This window comes from Lissotriton vulgaris, chromosome 5 (assembly GCF_964263255.1).
Source record: "Lissotriton vulgaris chromosome 5, aLisVul1.2, whole genome shotgun sequence".
In the NCBI taxonomy this organism is placed as follows: domain Eukaryota; kingdom Metazoa; phylum Chordata; class Amphibia; order Caudata; family Salamandridae; genus Lissotriton; species Lissotriton vulgaris.
In genome coordinates, this window is record NC_141693.1 from 1,874,818,278 (window position 1) to 1,874,838,506 (window position 20,229).

General features: G+C 42.6%; 1 protein-coding gene across 3 annotated transcripts in view; it reads left to right on the forward strand.

Annotated features, from left to right (window-relative positions):
* MSL1 (MSL complex subunit 1) overlaps window positions 1-20,229 on the forward strand; it is a 114,458-nt gene that overhangs the window by 3,386 nt on the left and 90,843 nt on the right. The window contains exons 2-4 of one of the 3 annotated variants that reach the window (XR_015296079.1): window positions 474-685; window positions 6,504-8,556; window positions 8,608-12,437. Coding sequence is in view for 1 of the 3 variants with exons in the window: in XM_086924370.1 (XP_086780496.1) it covers window positions 474-685; window positions 6,504-6,880 (589 nt within the window). In the remaining 2 variants the exon portion in view is untranslated. Of the gene's footprint in view, window positions 1-473; window positions 686-6,503; window positions 8,557-8,607; window positions 12,438-20,229 lie in introns of those variants that run through there. The other 2 variants (XR_015296078.1, XM_086924370.1) reach the window with 2 other exon arrangements.

The following is a 20,229-nucleotide window of genomic DNA, read 5'->3' on the forward strand; positions in this document are numbered from 1 at the left end:
TTTTTCCTGTGAACTCTGTGTAGCATTTTTTCAGATGATTGGGGTCTTTTAGTTTCTTTGAGAAGGTTTATAATTTAGAACTTCGTTGTGAACAATTTCTACCAGTATTTGGTTACTGAAGGAATTAGTACAGCTTAGTAGTACTTTAAACCATGCTTCTAAGTGCGATTGATTGCTAGAATAATGAAAGATTATAGCGCTCGTAGCCTTCTGATTAGGTTTGCGCCATAGAAAGATAGTCACACACAACACACTGCATGCTAAACATCTCTGGCATTAGTAGGCATCGTTAGTGGCTATTCAGAAAAAGTGCCACAATCGTGGCCCATGATGGACGTCCAAAAGATTTACAATAACAAATAAGTTTGATTGTTAGCATATTATAGAGACCCATTAAGCCAGGGGCTTATGCACGTTTAAATGAAATGTAATCGACTATTGTTTTTTGGCACTTGGCCTTGTTTTCTTATTAGTTGCTCGCCCGAATTGAGCGCATGGAGAGGAGGATGCAGCTCGTCAAGAAAGACAGTGAGAAGGAAAAGCAGCGGTTGTTTCATGAGACGGAGGTGAAGGGAGAGGCTGCTCCAGTCGTCCCCAGCGAGCTCCAGCCAGAGGCCATTCACGTTCTGCAGGCACTGCCACACAAGCCTTTCTCCCTGGGCCGCGGCACCAAGGGCCACAAAAGGTCAGCTCTTCACAGCTGGTCAGAATTCGGCCAGCTGCCCTAATTCACAGATTTAAGTAGTGCAAATGAATATTGACATGCACCATTGAAATGCTGATACGTATGCGCGCCTTTACAATGTATATTTCCTATGTAGTTACAGAGATATGCATCCTTGCTTAAAAAATGTGGAATTTGTGAAGACCTCAAGGCCTGTGAGACTGAGCAGTCTGCCTTTATTAGTTTTCAGCACAAAGTTTTCTAGCATTGACACGTCCTCTCAAAGGCTTTTTAGAGGGATAACCTGTAACGTGAGTCTCCACCTAATATGGTTTATGACTCGTAAAACACATGTGCTCTCATTCTGAGCGATGGGGTAAACGAACACAGATCTCGTTGGCACCCAATATCTGTTTTTTGGCACGAGTGAGTTTTCCTATCACAATTTCGGAGGTGAAATGCAAATTTACATGGTGTTTCAGTGACCTGAAAGAAGAAACACGGGAAAACCAGTGAGGTTTTTTTTCCCTTGACCAGATCATTGCCAAGTATGTGGTAACCGACCCCATTAGAGAAAGTTGTATAATTATTTACCTGGTGTATTTAGTGAGGATCTTGTGGTTAAAATTGCCTCTAGTTTGCACCCTGTCCATTCTAACAGCTGCCATTTTTTAAAACAACATTTTACACCACTTTGAATGTCACCGATTTACCGCTGCTCGGCACTGCAGAGTACAAGTGTTGCCAATAACCACATTAATTCTCTTCCAGGGGAATCCCGGTCAAAGTCATAAGCACTGAATCGTCCCGCCCACACGCTGGGATCCTGGAGTGCTTTTAAAATTATACATGTATGTATGTCTAACTTAGTACAAAAGTACACTACCTATATGTTTGCAGCCCAAAGAAAGGCTAAAAAGTGCCTAATTTAATGACATTTTAAGAAAAAAACATCAAATGCAGCTTTTTTTAAGATGGTTTCACTTCTGCCCGCAGAGTACATGAAATTCAAGATTTATGTGGTACTGAACCATACACAGTATTCAATAGTAATAACGTGGTAATGAGGACCCACCCTAGTTTTCTTCCTAAGGTAGTTTCAGGTTTTCACATTAACAAAACCATTTCCTTGTCTATGTATTTTCCTAACCAGTGAACTCCAGCAAAGAGGTCTCTGAATGCTCTAGATGTAAAAAGTGTTTAAATTCTACCTAGACAAAACTTAAATATATAAGACTATCAGATCATCTGTTCATAAATTATGGTACATTGTAAACAGGCTTATCTTCATCAAAGCTGTCCATTACTTAATGAATATTTTCCTATACAATTCTTTCATACCAGCTAGCTGAGAAGCCCCTCTGGTAGACGGAAAGCACATTTCATGCGAGGAAAAGCTGCCCCTATTGTCCTTCTTGGAAATGTACCCATTTCAGAAATTTGTAAGGCTACTATTTGGAGATCTGTTCATATGGTCACCAGACTATGGTGTCTGGACAGAGACTCCAGAGCAGAAACTCAAGCAAGGTAGATATCTTTGAGGAACCTTTTCTGGTGATTGCTAGAACTTTTTTAAATTCCATGTCAGCTTATTTATGGGATGGGTTTGCTAATCAATCAAGCAATCTTTATTCGGATAAAAAATATCCATGCTATTCTATTCAGTGCTTATGACGGATGATGATAATCTGGAGGAGAAGGGAAAAAATACTCCCCTATAATCCTGATTATCTTTCAGGCAATGCTTAATTTTCAAAAGAATGAGTGCCAGTGCCTGAAGCTCTGCTCAGAAGCCTGCGGCGGAGCAATTAAACATTGGTGCACCAAATACCAAGGCTTGTAGTCTTGAATTAACCTCTTTATCTCAGTCTTGTTGCTTCCTGTTTTCTCTCTTTGTGACAGTTTTATCCTCTTTCTCTTCCTCAGTCTTCCCTACCTGTGTTTCTCCCTCTCTTGCATTCAGTAAATATCTCAGCTAAAATTATGCACTGCTTCCAGGGAAATTCTCATTCATAAGCAACCCTCCCACCTCCCCGAACAAGAAGTATTACAGCTTTCACCAAGGATCCTCTGATATTCCATAAAAACGACCTGCCCTAACTGTTACCTGTGTGGCATGATGGGATGCAGGGTGTGTTGTGAAGTCCGTATAGGCAGAGTGCCGTTATTCTCTCCGTCATACACTTTGCCTTGCAGCGTATTGGCTAACCTTATCAGTGACTCATTTTTGTGTAATTGACATCTTTTAAAAAAACGGAATAGATGTCACAATTTTTGACTTTACTTTAGGTTGCAACGTAGTGTAGTTTTGTACATATATAATTTTAGACATGCTTAAGGGATCCCCGTGAATTGGTAGGGCTATTTAGTGCTTAGGACTTGATGAGGATCCCCTCGAAAAGAGCCACCTTTACCAAAAAAATTACACATGGCAGAGAAAACTAGCTGAAAACCACGAGGCTTTGAACTGCCGACATTGTCAAAACACTCCATGGCATAAGCACTGGCCTCAGCAAGCTTATTGGGGGTGGGGAGCAGAGTAGGGTTGGAAAGGGCCTCCTAGGTACTTCTCCGCACGGGGCACTGCCCCCTTCAAGGCCCACCCCCCTCCTCACACTGAGACTTTTGTTCAGGTTGGCAGGTATACAGTTGTGAATTGTAAACTTCATAGGCAGTTCCAGATTGCACCTGTTTGTAAAGTTACAGACCGTGTACATACCTTCTGTAAAGGGACTGGTTCTATTTGTTAAATCGTATAAGGTACTTGCTGCTGTGAGCACTTTGCAGGTGCTGTGGAACTGGGTCCTGTATTGCTTGTTATGAACTGTTGTACAGCTTCTATCTACCTAGTTGCTCCATACACTGGAACAATTAAAAGATTACCTAAGTGAGGAAGATAGTTAACCTAAAGCACTTCCTACTGTAATGCACTTGTGGTCTAACATTTAATCTGTTCATGCACTAGAGGAGCCAATGCTTGAATATATGGTAAAGCAATAACCGAACTTACCAAATCTAAGACATTTGAATCAAGCAAGCTAATATCTCTATGTTGGCACTAAAACATAACACTTTTATGCAACCAGCTCAATGCCAAGGACCATACAGATGTCATGAGCGTCAGTCTTTAATTTGTAATAAACCTACTCAGAATGCCTCAACAAACGTTGAGATTGCAGTACTTTAAACCATGCTGAAGAATCCACACTCTCCAAACCTCTAGTGACTATAGTATGTGCTCACTTGCATGCATCTACGCCAACTGATTGTTATTGTAGGCTGTTCAGCAGGAATGCCTGTCACAGTGGGCAGGAACGTCAAGTAAGAGTAGACTGCTAAATCAGGGAGCTACTACTATTGAGTTGAACAGGCGACCTATCCCTGCACACGCTTGGTAAGGTGCTCCTCACCACAGAAGGACGGATGCCAGTGTTCAAGGTGGGCTCCAATGGAGCCCTTCAGCGATTGGTGTATTGTTGGTATGTACCCCAAATTCATTCCATGTCAAGTGCTGATGTCACAAGACCATGTTGTGTTTATAGGTTAGACTGCTGTTTTTACTACCCCTATGTCACATAGTCCGAAAATGAGAGCATTTGTTAGCAACTCATGTTTTCAGTTTTCTGCATGTGTCTTCAATTTTCATTGCCATCCTTGTTTGAGTGTGTGTGAGAAAGCGATACCCTTTCATCAGAGTAAACCAGCTTAATGTCAGCATCTTACGGAATTGGATAGGCAGGGAGGATGGGGTGTGTGTATATATAACAGTAGCTGCATGGTTTGGCACAGTGACATTTTTAGGTTTCGCCTAGGCAGCGTTTGTGCTGGCTCCTCCAGACATGCTGTATTCAGGATAAAGGCATGAAGCACCACCCACTTTCTGCCCTTCTTTTTGATTGGCTTCTGTTACTGTCCTTTGTAAATGGTGGCTTTTCATTGGTGAAAGGCTTAGTAGTACCTCCTTAGTACCGCCTTTCCTTTTTTTTGTAACCTCCCATGAGGACTGCTCCTGTTAATTGTGTTGTTACTCCAGATGTTTTAGCCACAGCCTCTGAGCACTATTTTGTTTAAATCACTTTCTTCTGCCTGCCGTTCCTGGCAGGACCCCCCCCCCATGCTTTTTTTTACTTAACCAGTCTGGCACGCCTACGCTGCATACCATGCCTTTCTTTTGTTATTTGGAGCTGCATTTTTTTTTCTATTTATTGACTTTTGAAGCAATCGCTGCACTCGTGCTTTAGCTTAAGATGTTTAAGGTGTGGGAGCCGCCATTGTAACAAGAGTAAATAAATAGAAAAACAATGTGGCTGCACGCCTTGTTTTCAATTTATTTACTTTTCTTACAATCATCTAAACCTAAAGCGCTAGAGGCGCGATTGCTTAAAAAATAAATAAAAGAGAAAAACAATAGCTCTTGATTACAGAAAGTTTAAGCTGTTGGCGTTGCATTATTCTTAGCAACGCCAATAGCTCAAACTTTCAGTAATGCGAGACCTATTGCATTGCAAATGCTTTTTTCTTTTCAGCCAGAAGTGCAGCAATACACTCTCGGCAGACTTGAATGAACAGCCATGCACTCTGGATGACCCTAGTGCTACGAGACCACACGTCAGACGTCTGCTGTCCAAATACTGATAATACAGTCTCGAGAAAGGGACTTACTAGGCATTAAGAAGTGAGGTTTAGTCCGTGGTTGCAGCAGGGAGTATGTTTCTATTTGAGATGGGTTGTGGGAATTTCTGGTAGCAGTGTTGCGATTTCCAGAGAAGTTGTCTTTTTCTGGCTGCCCTAAGGGCGATATGGCGCTAATGAGTTTCAGGATAAGTAGGCTCTCGTTTTATTTTTTAATTCTGCCTTTAACTTGCTTTTTAAGTTTCATTTATTGTGATGAGAAAACTGTTCTTGGGAGCAAATACAGATTGCTGTGTATAGTAAATCCTGCACATTACATATTGTATAGATACCAAGTTTAATATCTTTTTTTCCCTATAAAATGTTGCAATTACAACGGATTCATCTATAGAGCAGGTGGTCATCCTTTTGTTTTCTGGAAACTTATGAGCAGACTGTCCCATCTTTGGCAAGAATTACTGGTGAGTTCTTGCCTGGCATGCTGTATTGTGCCAAATGGCACAGGGTGCACCATGTTTTCTTGTTGTGGGTGCCACACATGCCATAGATTTCTGCCTCCACCCAGAAGGGGAATCCCTGCCTTATTTTTAGCCTTGCTTTGTCATCCTGTAGGAATATCTCAGCGCCACTGGGCTTTAGAGCAGGCAACATAGATTCCTCGTTCGTCTCATGGTGAAGACCATTTGGGTTATGACTGGGCAGAGATCTAGCAGACAATAATGAAGGCTGGGTGTTTTGGAGAGGGCTGACCGGATATTCAGAATGAGGCAAAGGGTTCAGCATTAGGACTCTCTTCTCCCAGGCCGTTATCCATGGCACTGTCTACAATTCAGTAAGCGAACGTACATTGTTTTGTAGATGATAAGATGTGCAACAAGTAAGAAGTCCATTCATAGTGGGATACATTAGGGATTATTTTGAAATGGTTGAGCGAGGCTAAATTGAAAGTGCACACTTGGGGTGAATGAACCTAAGGAAGCAGCACAAGTCTATTGGAGGCTACCACCCTAGAGAATACCCAATGCTACTTTCTGTCCGGACAGTGTTCAACTTCGAGAATCCCAGACGGCTTGTTGATATTGCATAATGTACAGTACCAATGTTTCAATTTCTCTGCATGTAGACTAAATAGCAATTTCTTTCTTCAAATACACGCTTTGTTCTAAAACAAGTATACTAAATCTTGTTCTTTTTCTTATTACAACAGGAAGTCTATGTTTGGAAATGCTGAACGAAAAACTCCCGTGAAAAAGCTGGCAGCTGAATTTTCAAAACTCAAAACCAAAACCCCCAAGAACTCTCCAGTGAAAGACGAGCTGTCCGACTCTTTGTCTGAAACCTGCGCTGAGCGAAAGCTGCGAAGCAAAGAGACTCCCGAGAGAGTGCAGCCTGTGGTCGAGAGCCCTCTGAAAACGTGCCCTTCTGGCAAGGGACACAATGCTCCGCTCGTGGACAGAGGCCTCCTCCGGGACAGCGAAGAGCTGCCGTACCTCGCTACCACAGAAATGTACTTGTGCCGGTGGCATGAACCTCCCCCGTCCCCATTACGGGAGCCATCGCCAAAGAAGGAGGAGAGTGTCGCAAGTAAGAGAGAAACTGCTCGCAGTTGTGGCATACATCTACCACACCTCCACACTTGTAGGAAGAGCGGGGTTTCTAGCTTTCTCCCAGTAAATGAGCTCTCCTGTGCAGTGCAAGGTTGTGCTTTCAGGGTGTGCCCACCCGCCCATTATCTGATACTGGCCCTTGCACGAGTTGCTATGTCCCTGGGCTTGTGGCTGGCTGTTCTTTCACACACCCTTCTTTATCGTCCTGCCGGATCAATTTATGGATTTTTTTGCCACTTTCTTCCCTGGAGCACCAATTTCATGTTGACTGTTCCCATTTTCCAGAGTTCACAGGAATGCTGGTGCGATTTTTTTTTTTTATTCCCTCCATGGTTGTCTGCAGCATTAGTGTTCGCCCAGCAGCAGTGTAGAGTTCATGTAGCCACGTTCAACATCTTCACATCCTGGGTGCTATCGCTGTTTGTTATGCTTCAATGCATGAGACCCGTTTCATATCATAGAAACCATACAAGCGGGCAGCCTTACCATACCCGGATCTGAGGAGCTTTATTTTATTTGGCTCCAAAGTGTTGCCAAACGAGGGTTTGTTCCTGATCAGAGTATTCTTGTTCAAAAGAAGATCCTATTTGAGGATTTCTCATTCTCGAAAGCACCAAGTCTTTATTCCGTCTTAAAGGAAACGTTGCTTACTGTGTGATTAGGGGGCACCTAACAGCTGGTTCATATTGGTGCTGGAAGCCCTTTTCCGTTGATCGTGTAAGGCCTGCAGTATGCCAGGCAGTCTGTCTCCGGGCTGGCCATCCCACCCAGTGGTAGCAGTGTGCACTAACCTGCAGGTAATGTGATTTCAGGTCTGTTTGGGGTTTCACTCTATGCCATCTGCGGCTGCGAGCACTGCAATGCAAGGAACTCGAAGTCACCTGGGGACAGAGCGGCTGGATACCACACTAACTGCATCACCTGCGGGAGCTAGCCCCCCAGGGGAGCCTGCAGTCTGCCCACTGTGGTGGGTGGCCACCCTGCTTCAGAGAGCGAGTGAGACGAAACCCGAGCCTGGAGAAAAGCAAGACTGCTTCAATAGCCCTGAGCAGGCCCTGGCTACGAAACGAGCTGCTGAATTAGATCATATCAACGAGGGCTGCTGCCGGTGAAAGGTAATTAGGAATCTGCTGCATTGTGATATGTTAGTGATTTGCTGCTGCCAGGCACGCAGGGCATGTGAGGCAACGCTAGGTGCTGATTCTTCCCAGTAGCTCATGGGCCAGAATTTTAAATACCTCTAAAGCAAGCAGAATGAGGTCAGCCCCTTAAAGAGGTCAACTCTGAGTTAGCACCTGGCTTGAATGACTAAAAAGTGTTGATGTAGGCATCCTGGAAATCTGAATTGATTAAACGCTGCCAAAAGAGCAGTCACTGAACACTTCCCCCCCTCCCCCCCCAATCGCCCAAAAAAGTACTCGTGCTTACAGCAAAAAACACAAGCCTTCCTCCATTCTTTTCCACCACTGTGTGGTAGGAATTAACTTGTATGTTTGTGATTATAGATGTGTGAAATATGTTCGGGAAGTTTGCTGCAGTTTGTTCACTTTCGTGGGTGGACTTTTAGAGGGGCAGTAACATTTTAAGGTTACATTTGCATTTTAGAAATCTATGCGATGATTTCTTTGCAAAAGCAGCTCACAAGGTAAACATGTTAATGTTAATGTTAAGCCGTACTTTTTGAGCGCACGGCTACCCCACAAGGGTATGCACTGATCCCTCGGTTCTAGGGATAAGCTGTTCGGTATTTGCCTGTTCATTGATTGGTATCTGCTTTTTATGTACGCACAGTTGTGACGCTAGAGCGCTGCAGAGTTCTATACAACACCAACTATGTGTGTGATTCGTGCTCACTTGAAATTTTAGTCCAAGTGTGGTAAAGTCTTAGTGGGGCATGGTTCCTATCATTTTGAGATCTACAATTTTCGGATACCTTGGAACGGCTTATTGACACAATTCTGATATGTGCAGTAACTGCAGGTTTGAGGCATGTGAGCTTTAGATCACATGCTTTTCATAAGTCTGCCATCTAGTGTTGGGTCCGGATGTTTGCACTTTGTTTTTGTTTGAAGAAGTCTTTTCCATTCAGGAGGTACGTGTCTCCTCCTTTCGGTGATAGTGCGCATGGGCATCGACTCCATTGTTAGATTGTTTTTTTAATCAGAGTGTCTGTGTTGGATACCAGCTGTGAGGTGATACTGTCCAGGTTTATTTCAGAGACAAATTTGAATTTGTATGAGGATTTGGTTTTTGAAGAAGAGGAATTCAGTTTTGGTTGGGTTGAGTTGTAGGTAAGCAATGGAAATCTGGTTCTGAGTGAGATTGACGCCGGTTTCGAGTTGTTAAATGTGGTGAGCAGTGATGATTTTCAAATAGAATTGTCACACACACATCAATGCTGCCGTTAGAGTTCCAGTAGGTTCCATTTAGACCGTAAACATTTTAGGAGGAGGGTTAGAGCCCTGCGATACTCTGCAGGATAAAGAGTAGTTATGGGATAAATTATTGGCGATGTAGGCCGACCATGTCATGAAAGTCCATCACTGTTTATAGTTTGTGGATCATTACTGCTTAGTCAACTGTGTAAAAATCTGCAGACTGGTCGAGTACGGTAAGAAGACCAGGATCATTCTTGTCAGTAAGGTGTGTGTCTTCCAATAAGTGAATAGTAGGAGTCTTTGTGCGGCATTCTGGTATGACCAAATTGCTAATCTCTGAAACCCTTTTAAGTATATAGACTTTGTTGCTCTGTAAGTTTTAGATCAGTGGAAGGTGAGTGAAGGGAAGGTTGGTGAAATTAGCAGGGACAAAGGTTTTTTTCAGAGGCTAAAGGAAGGCAAAATCTATCTTTGAGGGAGGTGTGTCCAGGAGCTGTGTGAAGGCATCTCTATGGAGGGTTCAATAAGTCAATGGATATAAATATAGCACGGGAATCCGTGGTGCTGGGGGCACATGGGGATGAGTCGACTGGCCAGGTCTTGAGTACCCCTTGGAATTCCAGGAGAGGAGGCGGTTCGTAACTGCAGGGAGAGATTTTTCATGACGTGAGGCAGGAGAAAGAGAATCCTCCACTTCTGCTGCAGTGGATGACGGAGGGAGAGGGACATGGAGTATAGCTCTCTGAAAGGATGGTGAAAGCTAACGAGTTGGTGATGAAGGCATATTCATGGTTGAGTAGTACCTTGTATGCAAAGATCAGTAGTTTTGAATTGGCATCTTTTCTGTATGGGGAGACAGTGGAGTTTTTTTTGAGGTGGGAGGTGATGGGCATCGACAAGGGAGGTTGAGGATTTGTCTGGCTGCTGTGTCCTGTATGGTCTGAAGTCTCTGTAGGAGGTGGATGGAGATCCCAGCGTAGAGAGCATTGCCATAGTACTGTCGGCTGTTGATAAGGGCCTGTGTGACAGTGTGTCTGATTTCCTGGCGAGCCACTTGAAGATTCTCCTTAACATGCGTGGAGTGAGGAAGCAAGCAGTTGAGACTGCCTTAATCTGGGACTTCATTATCAGTTTGCTGTCCAGGATGACGCTGAGGTTTCTGGTGTTCTGCATAAGTGGGTGATGGTCCTAAAACTGGGGGCCAACAGGGGTCGTTGCCGAAGAGTAGTTCGGTGTCATTGCCGAAAGGAGTTCTTCCGTCTTATTAGAGTACAGATTCAAGCAGTTGTCCTTCATAAATGTTGCAATGCTCATCATGTACCTGTTGGTTCTGGTGGTAGTGGGTGGTGGGTCTTCAGAGAGGAATAGGATACGTTTGGTGTCCTCTGCACAGGATATGGTGAGTCCGTGGGATCAGACGATGTCTGCCGGAGATGTCATGTAGATGTGGAAGAGGGTGGGGCTGAGGGTCGATCTGTGGGGGGCGCTGCAAATTATGTCTTGGGGTTTGAAGGGAAATGGTGGTAGGTCGACCTTTTAAAAAAAAAAATCTTTTGGTGAGTAAGGAGGTGATCCATTTGAGTGTGTCTGCTTGAATTCCGATGTGGTGTAGTCTTTTAAAGAGTATGTGGTGGGATATGGTGTCGAAGGCTGCTGAGAGGTTGAGGAGGATCAGAACGGCCATTTCTCTCTGGTTGAGAAGGGCTCGGATGTCATCTTTAATGGCTATCCAAGCAGTCTTTGTACTGTTTGCTGCGGAATCCAGACTGAGAGGTGTTGAGGAGTTGGTTCTGTTCCATATGTTTTATGAGTTGGCCGTTGATGGCTTTCTCCGGGACCTGGGTGGGATGGGGAGTAGGGAGATGGGTCGGTCATGTTTGAGTTTGCTGCGGCTGGCTGATGACTTTTTGAGTAGTGGCCTCTGCATGTCTCCAGTCATCGGGCAAAGTGGCCGTGCTTAAAGAGGTGTTGAACTAAGTGGTGAGTTTGTGGCTGATCGTGTGGCTTCCGATATTGAAAATGTGGTGTGTACAAGGATCCGGGTGAGCTCCTGAATGGACAGTGCTCATGAGGGTGGTGTCCTGGGGGCTGGGTGGGTTCCATGTGATCTGCAGTTAGCCGGAACTGGTTGTGGTGGAGGGGGGTGAGTGGAGGGAGTCTGTCGGCTGGGCTGGGGTTTAAAGTTTCTGTAGAATGTGTTGATCTGGTCATGGACGAAGTTGATGAAGTTGTAGCTGACTTCTTGAGCGGGGGTTATGCTGTTTACTGGGGCAGTGGGATTGGAGAACTTCATGAAGAACTTAGAGTTTTTTGCTGTGGTTAGAGCTAGAGTTTTTCGGATCGACTAGGGCACTTTTCCTCTCATAGCATTTTTTGGTAGCTTGTGAGAGAGGGTTTGATGGTGGTTATGTTGGAGGTGTTCTTGCTTGCACGCCGTCTTGTCTCTAGTCACTTGAAGTCTCGTTCTCAGTTCTTCAGATCCACCAAGCAAGCAAGATGGTACACTGATGTGTGTTGGTCTTGATGGGGCGACACTGTTAGTTATCCAGGTGTTGACATTTTTGACACTCTGGTACAGGTTTGTGGTGGTGTCTAGGTTGGATGTGTTGAGGGTGTTGATCCACTGGGTCTGTGTAACTTTGTTCAAGCTGCGGTGGGGGTGGTGGTGGTTGTGGCACGTGGGCTGGAGAAGATGGAGTGGCCGGTCCAGGTGAGTTTTGTGAAGTGGCTGTATTTGACTAATTCACTGGCGGTCAATCTGGGGTCCAGCATGTCACAGGGATGTCACATGGGCTAATGTTTTCTTGGTAGGTGGTGGTGTCCTTGAGTGTGTAGAGGATATATATGGGGAGATTGTAGGATATTTTCAGGGGATGAGAGGTGTTGGTGATAAGGAAGATGTCTGGCTGGTGTCATCGGTGCAGGCTGATATCTTGGTGAAGAAGTAATTCTTGGTACTGCACGTGTGGATTTGAATGTGACTACAGGAATTGGCAGGTACTTGGTGCAGTGCTTGACTTGCATGAAGATGGCTTTTCTTCTGTTTGTGGATTTATCCAGGAGGAGATTGTGGATAGAGTGTTATGTTTGAGATCACCCAGGGCTTTGGCCCATCTCCATTCATTTTCTTGGCTGCGATTGGTACGCTTGCTCCTGCCTGCAAGACAGGACACGCTCTCCTGCAATGCCTTTTTTTCTTTGTGTAACTAGCAGCGCTGCACTCCTCAGCTAATTATTATTTTTTTTTAATTTAAAAAAAGGGGGTTTTTTCTATTTAACTTTAACAAACGTGGCTGCATTGTTTTTTATTTTGTCTACTTATTAACTTTTGCTTTAGCTTTTAACATCTTAAGCTAAAGCGCAAGTGCCGCAATTGCCTCAACAGTAAAGAAATAGAAAAAAGACCATGTTTTTTTCTATTTCTTTACTTTTGAACCAATCGCAGCACCCGAGCTTTAGCATAAGATGTGTAAAGGTAAAGCATGAGTGCTGCAATCCATTTGCAATGCGATAGCTCTGGCATTACTGAAATTTTGAGCTGTTGGTGTTGCATTAATATTAGCAACGCCAGCAGCTTTAAATTTCAGTAATGCGAGACCTATTGTATTAATGCTTGTTGCATTATGCAGTCAATGTGACCACTTAAACCGTCTGTATGGCACCCTTTTTTTTTTTTTTTCTTTTTTGTAGAATTGTACTACAGCAGTCGGATTGTTTTTACCACAAAATATGTGCAGTTGATTTTTGTGGCAGTTATTAGATTGAGGACAGTTTTTGAATTGAACCCAAATGTTAAGTGTTGGTTTTACCACCGACTCCAAGGCGAGCTAATAATGCCTCATTTTAACCTGGCACAAACTCGGTGGGATCCATACTTAATTGTTATTGCACTTTAGCAAAATGTTTCATCGCCGCCCCCCAAGTGCACTCCAGTTAATGTTGTTTTTGTTTTACTCATTTACGTTCCCTGGCAATGGCATGTTTTTCTAGACTTTCTGAAAGTGGAAGACTTCACCTCTGACAAGAAGTACTACTTGTTCAACTTTGCAGAGCTTCCTTCAACTTTAAAGGTTTGGCTGGCTTTCTTCCCCTACTTCTGTACCTCTGTTTCTGTAGGTGTATACAAAGGTTGCAGCAGAATAGCTCCTCGAACATTTCACTGCCTGAACTTCAAAATTCCCGGACAGGTCCCAGCCCAGCAAATTTCTCTTGAATTTAGAGATGTCCCACAAGAGCGGTTGTAGGAACTGACTAAAAAGCAGCTGAACTAGGGATTACAAACTTCCACATTGTTTGCTGTCGTCTGCAGAGCATGAAATAAGAAGAAAGGCATATAAGGTAAGGATTCTGAGCCCAAGATGTATGGCCGCTCGTTAAGACCCCATGCTGCAATGTTTCTGCCATCTGAAGCGGACATTTTATTGACCAGAACTTATTTACTCCCCTGTCTGCAGACGCCACCCTCCCCTCCACACACACATATTTGATGCATCACCTCTGTGCTTTGGTGTTGATTCATCATGACATTGGGAAATCGATAAACTAGTTTTACACTCTAGATTTTTTCCACCTCATAACACCGCTGGTGATCACCTACGTTAAGTGTCCAAGTGAATATAGTTGGGATGGGGATACACGTGTAACAATTTTCACTCTAAACAGCTCTACCATATTGACATGTCTAGGGAATACTTCCCAAAAAGCATTCAGTCTTACAAGACCTGGTACTAATGTTTACCCTCTGTGAGTAACCACTTAATGTCACACTCCCGTTGACTGCTTCTCTGTATTCGGGCTCAGAAAAAACATTCTTACCTTACCCATTACCCTATTTCTTCCAAGACGTGTTCTCGGTCCCTTGAGTGTCAAGAGGCCCAGGATACCCCCCACCCCCAACCCCCTTTCTTTCACTTTTTTTTAGGTAAGAAAGCAAAAATAGACAATTATTCGATATTATTTTATATATCTCCTGTATTTTACATTGCCCTTTGTATTGGTACATATCTTTTTATCGAGCACCATCACATTCACCTATTATTATTATTATTATTATAGGAGCTTATAAAGCGCCTGGTGACGTCTCTCAACGTGTCCCCGCGCTATGGAGAAGAGTGTTGCTTAGATGGAGCAAGCATCAGACAGTTTAGAGGGTGAAAAGATATGTTTTTAGATGTTTCCTAAAGGATGTTTCACTTTTTTCCTGTCTGATATTCATAGGAAGGGTATTCCACTCCTTAGCTGCGAGAGTGCGGAAAGATCTGCCTCCAAGTCTGGCTTTTTTTTTTTTTACATGATCTTAAGCAAACCTGTTCCCTTCGAGCGTAGGGATCTGGAAGGTTCATAGGGTGAGGCTAAGTCAGACAGATAGGAGGGGGCTCTATGGTGAATGAGAAGGATATTGATGTACAGGGAAATAGATTCTGCCCACCCCTTCAACCTACCCCGCAATCGGGTGATGTCTTTAGATAAGAAGCTGGGCTTATAACCTGGGCACTGGAATCACGTGGCGGGGGAAGCCCAGTTTATGCGTCCCGGATGACAAAATTTTGCATCAAGAAAAGATCAAAGAAAACGGCATCATTTTGTTAACAAAATTATATTCACACTTTAACAACTATTAATACTCAGGACAAAGTTTTGAGTTTTTAGTAGCATATTAATAGCAGTCTAATACAGTCCATACAACCGTTTCAAAGGGTCCGTCATTATGCAAAACCACCTGTTGTGCTTTTTCTATAGTAAACTTCTATCTGGTTGAGCTACAAACGCCTTTTTGGGAAAATCGAATTATGCGTATGCACCAAAATCCGAAATCATACAAAAACTGACTAGCTGCAGAATTGTGTAATTCCGATGCCTCTCATTGTATTATTCTGGGTTCCGGTTACACGGGGGATATTGGAGCCACAACCCCACTACACTACTCATGCTTATGTTTTGCTTGATACGTTGGCAACAGTAGGGCTTTATGATCCATCTGTTTGAAAAACACAATCTCTCCTCACTGTCAACATAGGAGGACTTACTGGCATACTATAAGTTCTTGTGGTGGATCGTAATAGACCTAGCAACTGTATGGAAGCACTGTCCTCTTTGGATGGGTGACCTGTCACCTGAAAAGTTCCATTCTTTGGAATAGAGTTGGTCTACAGCTCATGAAGGAGAATTGGGAGAAGCACATTTCAGGGAGTCAGAAGGAATTTTTCATCAGTGTAACATTTTTACCCAAATAAAGTGAAATATAAAATATCCCATATTCTTTTCACAGGGCCAGATTGTAGTTTTTTGCCACTCTGACCTTTCCCCCGTAGTTAAATAGTGGATTGCTTTCAGAACAGAATGGGCTTCCATGACTCATCCACGCCCCTAGTAGTCCATTCAAACCATTGCCTCTGGCAGTGTGGGCCTGGTTTAATCTTTTTGCCAAGGTCGATTTTTGGCTTCTGTTTCGGCCCTGACTTAATATGCACTTTTTGGATGTTTGCCACCAGAAGAAACTGTTATATTGTAACTAAAAAGCATTAGAACCCGTTTCCCACTGAACTTGGGGCAGAAAACATCATTCTTAAGGGTCATAAAATGAAATGGGTGTAGGCTTGTATCTGCTTTCACCTCAATTGATAGGTTGGTTTTATTTGATCCTGTAGTAGCATACAAGATTAAAACAGCTAACCCGTGTTTCGTGCTATTACACACGATTTTCAGACTTTATCAGAATTTAGAGGTCGAAGCCATGGATTGCCAAGTGAAGGTAAACCAATGAGGCAAAATTGATTGTGTCGCCACTTTATTTTTATGAAGGATTTTGGTAAAAAAAATGGGGGACTGTCGGGAAGGAGACCTGCACTAACGCCATTTACACCAGTCACAAACCTTGAGTAAGACTCACAGATGCTTCACATAGAAACCCTCCATACTTCTGCTTTTAGCTCTCAGCTCCTCCCTGTGGGATTTCTTCTTTGCAATTTGCAATGAAGATAGTTTTTAGGTTAAGGAAGAAGTTTTAAAACGGCCTGCGCAAATGGGCTTTTAGGCTGCAGCACAGCTTACTGTCCTTGCTATAATGACCTACGGCTACTAACGTTATCACTTTAGCTGATAATCCTACATCTTGAACCCAGTTACTACACTTTCCCTTAGACAGCCCTCTGAAGCGAGCTGTGCTTTCTGAATACTCCATGTCTAACAAAAAGTACTATCTTCAGTGTATTTGTCTAAATAATAGCACTAGCATCGGTCAGTTTTATCCGTCTAATTACGTGTTTTCGCTATGGGGAGGCAGGGAGTGAAGTGTGCCTCTTAAGCAAGTTGAGTTGTGGGTGTGACTGACACCATTATTGGGCTGCACCAGGTTACTTCGAAGTCTTCTCATTCCCGTCAGATGAGTGCTCACCAGCGACTGGAAAATTATCTATTGGGGGTTCTAGTGCCCAGTAAACTGCATATTTGGGGACCGAATCTGGCTGGTCTGTGATGGAAGCCTTAAAACCCGTAAGTAAGCTAGCCTTTTTCTACAGAAAGCACTGCAGTGGCATAATAAATAGCAAATAACAAGGTATGCGTTGCCTTGCCTCTAAATCATTTTACCTCATTCAAAGCTTGAGTTAATTAACCATGGTTAAAGAGGCTGAAGGCTGCCACCCTGCTTTAGATTTGGAGTGAATGGACCATGTGGTAAATTACTGGTATTGAGAAAACAAAACACTAATATTGGACTGGCTAGTTGACTATTGATCGTGTTTGCATATATAACTTACAAAGACTGCCTTTGGTTTGAGTTGCTCCTACTATCAGATGTTTAAACAAAATCGTTTTGGCTGCCAAGTCTGTCAAGGCAGTCGACCTAATCATTTCAGTCACCTTAAATAATTTACGCATTTATTTTAATTGTTAATTTTGCCAGTAGTTTTAATAGTGCATCTGCCATAAGAATCTCACTGCCAGGTGATGTAATTGTAAACCACAGAAAGTGTAGTCGGGAGAGAAGCGTGTGCTTGCAGATGACTCTCATCCCACAAGTAGGCATATTGGAAATCAAATGTACAGAAAGGTCTTCTGAAAGTGAAGTTAGAACTGGCCATAACAAGAGAGCTATGGGTAGATGGGATATTCATGCAGCACAAAAGTACACCATTACAACTGTCAACGGTACATGCCTACCTCCTCAACAAAAAGAAAGCTGTCTTTTGACATAATTATTTGGCCACTTCCTGGGTGGCATGTTGAATGCAGGAGAGTGGGAGGCAGTTACAGTTTTTTGTTTTCCAAGCCCGTTGTAGTTAATGCCAAGTGTTCTTGGTTTAGCCAATACTTGATAGAGATGGCTGACAGGCTATGGAAGCTGATTCAGAGTTTGTCAGAATCCTGGTGCTTTTTATCACTCAATATAAATAACAATAACCTGGGGTATATCATTTATCGGATGTGATAATTAGCACCTATTAAGAGTTTCTGGGGCCAACATATGGTTTTTAATGCTTACCATATAAAACTTGACATGTTACAGTAAATATGTACATGTTTCCTTCGTTAAATTCAGCAGATTGCGCCTACCAAAAATGTAATGACGGGTGAGATATTTAATGCACCCGATAATTACTGAATGTCTTAAAAGCCACCCAACTTGTAATTCCTACCCTTGACAAACGGGCTTACGCAGAGGTCAGAAAATACCAACCCACTTTTAATTGGGGTATGTGACTGCTTAATGGGAAGAAGACCTCAATGTCTCGCCAATCAGATTAATGTTTATGCAGCTTCCTTCACTGAGCCATGGCTTAATCCTAGCATCCTAAATTCAACAATTATTTAATTATTGGCTTTTGTAAAGGCTACGTTTCATTCTTCTGCCATTTGAGAACTTATTTTCAGGACCTCGAAAGTTTTCTGAGGCTCAACACCATCATGACTTTAAGGTGTTCTGCTACGGTAGGTTTATTTTGTCTTTCAGGAATGTTAAACAAGGTAATGGTAGTAGTCACTTAGCTCTCAAAAGGGCCCCAACACCTATTTCTGGGTGTGGTGTTTTTCTTAAAATAAAAAGGGAAATTTAAGGTTTCAGTTGCAATGTCTACATAGGCTGGCTTGGGTTGTGTTACAAAAACATAATTGTGAACAGAACATTGCCTAGTGGTACCCTTTTCAAGACCCAGAGTACATCACACTGAGTGAAAACAAAGTAGAGAACCTTCATCTAAGTAATTATTTAAGCCCAGAAGTTACCAGTAGATCGGGACTTTGAGCAGTCTGTGAACAAAATGGACCTCTTTCATAATCCTTTTACAACAACTTAGAGTGCCCATATAATTCTGTACTTGTGAATTAGAACATATGTCAACTTCATCAATCAGTTAATATCTAAGTAAAAAGACCAAAGGTTCCACAATACGCGGCAGCAACTTTGGGCAACGTGTATTTTGAAAAGGGAAGGTAGTCCTGCTGGGTACAGACAACATCACAGCAACATAGATAGCATAGCCAAAGATGGGCGGCATGAAGTCCCTGCTCTTTGCAAGTTAACAGTGTTTCTCGTTGTTTGAAATACCTTTGCTTGGCATCTACGATATCATCTGGGGGATGCTTATTTTGGTGGTTTGGCATCTTTTCCCCACAGGCTCAGTCGTTTGAGAATGTTCTTCAGTCTGTCTGTATTGACTAAAAAGGACTTCTTTTAATTTGATGGTGATACATTATGTTGTCCAGTCTACCAGCGCAGACACAAATATTGTTACAGCCTTGCATAAGCAGACTCAAAAGGTGCCCTTGTGTCCTACCTAACCATTGAGAATACCCGGATGGTGGTCAGCTTTGTGGAGTGTTTTTTAAAACACTGGCATGCCTAACATTTTATTTGTCAAAACACACATGGTCTATAGTCAGTCAGTCTATATAAGATTTCTTTCAGCTTCAACTAAGTGAAAATCCCCTTGGTAGACGTCCAACTCAGAATCTACTAGCAATCGCAAGTGATTTTTTTAGCAGGTCGAGCTATTTTTAGCATTTACTCGACCTTGCTGGTGGGTAAAGTTAAGCTGGAAGAAACCGGTGTTCTGTTCCTTCAGAAAGAAAATGAGCAATTAAAACGACTTTAAACCGTGCTTTATCTTGACACATTTGCCAACTGTTGAAGGACAGAGGTCAAATGTCAGTTTGTCTTTTTACTAATTGTCGCTCATGTGTTCCTGGAAAACTGTGGGGGGTTTTCTTTCTCTTTTAAAGTTAATGCTTTTTGTCAAGTGAGCTGTTTGACAATTGTGAAACAAAATGCACTAAAATTTCTTTTTTCTCAAAAACATTTGAGCAGCTTGTAAATGAGTAGTACAAGTAGATCAGAAATTATGAAATTACTTTTTTTTTGTAATTCAGAAGTGTGATGCTAACAAAGATTTAAATTGGAGGAAAACCAATCCGAACACTTGGTGATGTGCAAATGACCAATATTTGCAAAAACGTTATTTCCAAACATTGTACACTATATAGTTTTAAAACCACATGTCCGTGACAAATTCTGTGGCCATTTCAATGTAAAATCTGCTGAATGCAAATAACAGTGGGCAGACACTTTATGCTTTAGTTATGTATTTATTAACAGTGATAGTTTTTAAACATGATGCGAGAGACATTCCTAGCTAAGCCCTGATGACAAGACATTTAATGAACTTTAGAGGCAAGTCTGCAGTCAAGGGTATCTTGTATGTGGCTAGATTTGCATTCTATATGGAGCTAATGTGTAGTCTATTAAATCAGACAAGAACGTTTTCTGTACAGCAGATGTGCTGAACTTCCGTATTTAGAAAATGGCGTCTCAGTGAATTAAAATATTTTAAAATGGCGTCTCAGTGAATTAAAATATTTGCCCAAGATCACATAATTTGAAACCAGTTTATGGGTCAAGAGCATTATAATTGGGTGGAGTAGATTATTTAAGTCACTAGACCTGCAGGTCTAG